Here is a 7,243-nt window from a genome sequence, read left to right as displayed (position 1 = left end):
CAACTGAGATAAATTTGTCCTTAACTCTGAACAAGTTTTTTTTTTTTTTATGGCTTCAGGTGACATTGAGTTTGACGCTCTTTGAAAGTAAAACCTGTATCTCTACCTCATAAAAGCAAAGATGACCAACCTTTAATAACCTCTGGTGGTCATGCAGGAAGATGTAACAGGGCACAGCACTTATGAAATGTGATTTTAATTTTAATTTCAGGAGTTTAGATATATCAGATACCCAAATCTAATAAGACAAATCCAATGTAGCCCATAGAGTTCCCTCCACCAAATTCCAATTGAAGGTAAGGAAAATAATATATTAAGAGTCAGTCAGAAATGACAGCTTGTTTATGACTCTACAGTTCTACTTACAGCTCATTCCAGCTGTGTGAGTCACCAAATGTTCATCCCGGCAGCTGGAAATGAGCTCTTTCTTTAACACACCTTGTTTTTGGGCTGGGACTTTGGGTCTTCGGGTTATAACCAGATGCCAGGGAGCACAAGCCAGTAGATCTTTGGTTCTGGTCCCAAGCCCCAGTAAATGGTGAGGGTTGTGTCAGGAAGGGCATCTGACTTAAAACACTTTTTGACAAAACTAACATGAGTTCATCTAAGCGACACCATATTGGATCAGTTGAGGCCCGGGTTAATGACCACCACCGGTGCTGTTCACAAACACGGTGCTAGCGGAAATTGTGCTACTGTTAGTCAAAGACCACGAGGAGGGAATCGTGTCAGGAAACAGAGGGAGAAGAGGAAAGTCAAGAATGTGGGACTGAGTGTTCCAACTCTAAATATGGGGGACAATGACAGGCAAAGAAAGAACTGGCTGACATGCCAAGCCATTCAAAGAAAGAGGTTACCCAAGAAGAAATATGACAGTGAGAGGACTGAAGAGAGGAGACAGGAATATAAGGAGATGCAACATAGAGCAAAGAGGAAGGTGACTAAGGCAAAGCAGAAAGAGTTTGATGAGTTGCATGGGAGGCTGGACACTAAAGAGGGCAAGAAGGACTTGTACCAATTAGCAAGACAGAGGGATCAGGCTAGAAAGGATGTGCAGCAGGTTATAGGAATAGTAATGTTCCAACAAGTGGACAGCATGGAAATTATTTACCTGGTTCTCAATGTACCATGTAAATGTAGAAAAAGGTGTGGTGGATTTAAAACTATAAAACCAGTAGGTGTGATCTTACCTGAATTGTCACATTACTTATCTGTGCTGAAATGTTTATTCAAATGTTTATTAGCTTTATTCAAGTGAAGTATCGTATTTATATTGGTATATAAGAACAACACAGTGAGGATGTAGATTTAAGAATTAAGTGTGTGCCAGCATGAGAAGATGGAAGCACCCCACACTTTGAAAAGCTCTGCTACACTTAGACAAAACAGGTTTTGTAAGTTTTTCATAAACATTTTCCTGCATCAAGTACAATTTTATTGAACTTTACAATTGTTACCTTCTAAGGGTTCTGTTGCTTGCTTTCAATCCACAAGATCTTTACTGGAGTTTAAATGACCAGTTTTATGTATCTGCCCCAGCCTGTGCTGATACAGGCGGGATCTGCATGGCCATATTTGGACCGAGCAAATCTTCTTAAAGTTGGAATGATGATGCAACCCTGTAAGACAAAAAAATAAGATAACAACGAATAATGTCCGTTTAATGGACTGATAACATCCGAAGCCACTGTTTTCTCCGGCCCCCTCCCCAACCTGACCAGCGAAGACGTTTTGTCGTATGTCGTCGTTCAACCTCTGGGCGTCCAGCTGGTGTTCTAAGACCAACGTGGGCTACGTAGATAACTGGAGTCCTTTTGGGGGAAAACCTGGTCTGATGCAGAGAGGTGGCATCCATCCCACTTTGACTGGAGCTGCTCTTCTTTCTAAAAACGCAGGTGATTCGGTGTCCGGGGGAGTTGAACCGGTGACCTTCCAATCACAGGCCCACCTTCTCTAACCTCTGCACCACCCCTCCCTCACTACACATTCCTGAAATTAGACTTTTGTTTTAGTGCTACACAATTTATAACCCTTAAAAATTACATTTGAGATGACTTTAATAGTATTTTTTGTTTGTGACATAACAAATGTAATAATAAAAATAAAAATGGAAAATAAGGAAAAAGAGTTTTATGCAATGTTTATTCATCTTTTCCTCAGATCACATTATGCAGCAGTTTCAAATCATTTTTGACAAACTTTAAAGAAATCACTTCAAAAAGATTACAACACTTTTCTTTACTTCAAACATCTGGATTTGTTTCACAGTTTATGGGTTCATTTAAAACCAAGACTTGTCCCGTCTAAAAATCTTTTTCTTTTACCAGAATTATTTTATGTGTCAGAAACATCACAGAGTAGTTTCAGAGTATCAGAGGCGAAAAACATCCTGCTGGGATTAAAGATTAACGTGAGAAAAAAAAGATTGATATTTTGATTTCAGCGTGTGATTGTGTCTAAACACAGATGTGTGGATGTTTTTAACATCAGTAGCATTAAAGTTCCAACTAATAAACTTAAAATAAGTTAATATAATCCTACAGTGGCAACAGAAATGCTAGCATCACCCCTCGGTTGAATATTTTGAATCGTATTTAAAAAGAGGAACATCTTTAATCTAATTCCTGGCAACAAATCCCATCCAGATGTGTTTGAGTCTTTGTGCTCGTTCAGCTTTTCTCCTTCTCTGTAGACATCCTCCCGTCGTGCCACGCTTCCCGGGTGTTCTTCAAGGCCTTAGTCCTTTTGGGGTCCACAACAACGTAGTCCACACGCGTGCACTGCCCTCGTGCACGCTCCTCGCCGGCTCCACCCAGCTCAGCGCTGCTGGTGCGACCATCGGCCGTGCAGCGTTTCTTTGGACAGAGACACAAAGAAATGTAGGAATTTCACTCATTATGTAAAATTTGATGAGAAGAGATGATAAAAACCTTATTTTTAGACAAAATGCTACAGTTAATGAGACAGATGGTGATTTAGTGCCATTAAACATGTTTATTATTTATTTATTCACGTGTGTGTGTGTGTGTGTGTGTGAGAGCCACTGGCACCTGTCTTGCTGGTGTTGAACGTCCGGTGTGAAGGTCCAGGTCCAGATACTCCACCTGTTTGTCAGCTTTGGCTCGGTGTAACAGCGGGCTGCTCACTCCGCCCTCAGAGGCTCGGTGCAGCATCAGCCTTAGAGACTGCAAACACAAACACACATGTTTTTATTTATTTTTTTATTTCAACAAACGCAACAAATTAATCATTTAGCTAATTAAGTGATTAACTGGCCCGGGCCTCCCGTGCACATCAGCACAGAAATGAGATAAATGGAAACGAAGCAACACGATAAATAAAGAACAGCATCTTACTGTCTCCTCTGCACTGAAGCTGAAGTTTGACGTCGTCATGGTGACGTAGCTGTCGTCGAGGTCGTCAGAGTCTGAGGAGGGGGAGGAGCTCTGAGCAGAGATTGGCCGGTCTGACCGGCGACTGAACGGACTGAAACACACAAAGAGACGCACGAACAGTTCACAACGTTACAAAAAAACAATGTACTTTTTTATGTTAGAGGTTTTCACATGATGTAGTTGTGTTTGTATTATAGCACTGGTGGGACCAATCTGTCTGTGAAATGTATTTTATTTGTGACACTTCTTAGGTAAATGGTAAATGTTCTGTACTTATATAGCACCTTTCTATCTATTCAAGATACTCAAAACTCTTTACAACACAATCTGTCCTCATTTGCTTGTTCATACAGCGCTCTACTGTTAAAGACGAGAGCTGGCTGCGGGTCACCGGACCTGGAAACCCCCACCAGCCCACGTCTCTTCCCCCAGCTCGGACCTCCCTCAGAAGTGGTAAACCAAAATACCAATAAATCCAGGAAACGTCAATTTAATTTTATCCATTATATTAAAACAAGGCAGGAAAATGCTACAGTTTACAGCGCTGGCCTTCCCGGGACAGTTCGACACGAGCAGCAACCGGAAAAGGCTGATGTCCCGTGTCATTACTCATTTATAGGGTCCTAGACTTCTTCTTCGCAGAAGGGGAGCTCAACCTGTCCGTGTATGAGGGGGCGTGACTAAGTGTGATCTCGATGGATCTTATGTGGTTCTGACGTGAAAGGAAATATGAGACGGTGCTTCAAAAGCCTTCCTACGTGATGTAGCAAGCAGAAATAAACTCTATTCCTTGACAGATATTGAATCCCTGGGAGACTCTTTTTTTTAGAGTTGCTGGCTCAGTTTAACCCAGTCAGAACCGGGCCATAATTTCATTATAATCCCGTCTCTGAGCAGATCAAAACCATAGTACCAGTCTAAAAATATCTTAACAACTCCCCCTGGTTCGTGGGGCCCGGAGGGTTCTTCGAAATAAAAACTCCCAGTTCGATATCGCCAGATATGCAAGCAAATAATCATTTTTCCTCTGGTTGAATGTAAACTACTCCTTATATGTTGGCGGGAGATGCCTACAGGCTATAGCGTGAGACCTGCCACCCTCAGGTTTCCTGACTCAGCCCGGGACATCTGCCTAGGACTTCAGCATCCCCCTGGAGTGGTGAAATGTGACATAATGGAAATTCCAAACTTTTGTCTGAGTTAGTGCTCTAAATATACGATTCAACGATTGCAGGAGGCGTCCTAATGCAAGAAAGCGTTCTTATCTAATAGATGTTAATCAGTTTGTAGAACCTGAACTTCTCTTTTTGACTCCAAGGGCAGCCATGGTCCATTTTGTCCATCTGGAAAACAAAAAGAAAAAACTCTGTGCCCCCTTCCCCTTTAATTATGCAGTACCCAATTTATTTGCACAGATCGCTGCCGGTATGTTTAGCCTGTCACAGCAGAAAATGTGTTTTTGTGTGAATAAAAACTGATTCAAACGATTAACGTGTTTTAACGTGCATATTGTATGTTAATAACAGAACCTCCCAACTCCCCCTAGTGATCTAATGTAAAAACAGACTCTCTACAAAGACTAATAAGTATTTAGACAACATTCATACACTCATGGGACACATCAGTGTCTTGCCCAGGGACATTTCAACATGTGACTGCTGGTGGAATCGAACCCCCAACTCTCCCAGTGGATGAACCACTCAGCCACAGCTAACCCTAACTCTTTATGCAGATATGTTTGCAGATCTTTGATGCTCCTTTTACTTGGAAAATGCCTTGTCCCCTCATCTCTCCTAACTTCTTCATTCTCTCTTCTACTTTACAGCATGCACTACCAGAATATCACCACGAGGTGGCAGCAGAAAACAGCAAAGCTAAAGCTTCTCACTGTGTTTAATCATTTTAATTATTTATTTTTCCCATTCTTTTCATGCAGCAGCATAACTCTGACCCCTTGTTAAGATATGTATGCTCTCATGTTGTCACACTTACCCCCGCGTGAAGGTTCGGGTGACAGGGGAGCGCACAGGCGGCGGAACTTCCTGCCAGTCCTGAGGAACTGGACTGATGTCCAAAGGAGCTGGTTTGACTGGGAGAATGGAAGATAAATGACTTTAACTTATAAACAATTAAACAAGGACAAAAAATCTGTTCAGGGTAATGTTTTAGACAAAGAAATAGTTAGAGGGTAATATGTTACTGAAATTAGATGATCATTTACTTTCTTGCAGCTCAGAAATATTTTATTCCTTAATTTACTGTAGTTTGCTCCGGAAGTAGTTTTAAAAATTCATTTAGTGCAAAATAAACTTCATGCTTAAACTAAAAGTGGCAACTTCAAAATGTTGCAGAAGCTGTGAACTGACATTAATGTTTAATTTAAAAACAGTTTCTATAAGTTGCTGCTACGTATTTTCTGCTGAGTGTTTGAATGTGTGGCTGTCGGGACCTTCTGCAGTCGTCTTGTCAAGTAAAGAGCACAATGGTAAATAATTAAAATTAAAAGTGGCCTAAGAGCGACAGAAAACAACGGGGACACGCAAGAACTGAACTGATTCAGGAACAGAAACAAACTCAGCACAGACATGAAGTGGTTTCCAAACAGCTTATTGAAGAAGTGGTCTTAAGGATTACCGTCTGAAGAAACAGACAAAACATGTTTTGCTGAAACAAGAGAGAAATGAAAATGAATCCAGAATCTAACGTTTAAATCTAAATTTTATAATATTTTTAAATAGCTAAAATCAAACAATATGGTAGCAGATTTATTTATTTATTCATTTTTATTTGCATACTGGAAAAAAAAAAACTACGCTTCCTTTCATATTCTTGCAAATTGTACCTTTTTCACACTTTGAAAGACCAACATGAATATTTGTAATACAATATACATCATAAACAATGATTTCTGTCTGAAGTGCAGCTTGAAGTCGATTTCCGGCGTGAATTATAATCAGTCACTAGAAAAGTTCCTGGAGAAAATTTGACAGGGAGTGTTGCGTTGCAGCCGTATAAAATTTTGATTTGACAGTAATATTTGTTGGGGTTTGCTCTCAGATACATCATACCAAATTTCAGCTCAACGTGGCAAAAAATCAATGAGTTATAGTCATTTTTTTCTTTTAAGCTATGGAGGCCATGTTGGATTTTGATTTGGATTCAGTATGTGATGGGGAACGTTTTCAGCTATAACCACAGCAAATTTCAGCATCATATGTGTAAAAATAAATGAGATAAATCCATTTAAGATAAGAGATCTGTCAGTATTTTTCAATGAGAAAAATGGTGTCTTTGTTTACAGATGACATCATCATGGTAACTTGAAATGCCAATAAAAGTAATAGCAAACCTCACGCTGCTGAGCCGGTCATTTTGTATAAGTTTTGTTTGGGCACACATTGCAGTTTGGGCCACATTAACCTAAACTTTTATTTAGAATGAACAAATGAATGAAAGAACCAACCAACGAACCAACTAGGGGGAGTGGTGGCGCAGAGGTTAGAGAGGTGGGCCTGTGATCGGAAGATCGCCAGTTTACGCCCCAGTACTGACAACATAAAAAAAAAATGTGGGTGGAGAAGGTGAAACACCGACACTTGCCCCACCCTGGGCCCACGAGAAAGGCCCTTAACCCCACGAGAAAGGCCCTTAACCCCACATATTCTCCCTAAAAATGTCTTTCTTTAAAATGAGTTCTCATGGCTCAATGAGACTACCAGTATAAATAAAGGGTAAATGAAAAAAAAAACTGAACAACCAAACAACAAACAAACCAATGAATAATCCAACAACCAACTAACCAACAAACAAACCATAGAATGAACCAACAAACCAATGAATGAACCAAC

General features: G+C 40.4%; 1 protein-coding gene across 1 annotated transcript in view; it reads right to left on the bottom strand.

Moving 5' to 3' along the window:
• Window positions 1-2,573: 2,573 nt before the first annotated feature.
• The window catches only part of LOC119417249 (GRB2-associated-binding protein 1), a 26,586-nt gene continuing 21,916 nt past the window's right edge, over window positions 2,574-7,243 (bottom strand). The window contains exons 10-13 of the mRNA XM_037684463.1: window positions 5,388-5,484; window positions 3,357-3,486; window positions 3,051-3,185; window positions 2,574-2,855 (exon numbers count right to left, since the gene is read on the bottom strand). Of these exons, the coding sequence (XP_037540391.1) occupies window positions 2,670-2,855; window positions 3,051-3,185; window positions 3,357-3,486; window positions 5,388-5,484 (548 nt within the window). The 3' untranslated portion in view covers window positions 2,574-2,669. The remainder of the gene's footprint in view (window positions 2,856-3,050; window positions 3,186-3,356; window positions 3,487-5,387; window positions 5,485-7,243) is intronic.

The sequence above is a fragment of the Nematolebias whitei genome, chromosome 1, assembly GCF_014905685.2.
Source record: "Nematolebias whitei isolate Nwh7 chromosome 1, NemWhi1, whole genome shotgun sequence".
Taxonomy (NCBI): domain Eukaryota; kingdom Metazoa; phylum Chordata; class Actinopteri; order Cyprinodontiformes; family Rivulidae; genus Nematolebias; species Nematolebias whitei.
This window is presented reverse-complemented; position numbering and strand designations above follow the sequence as displayed.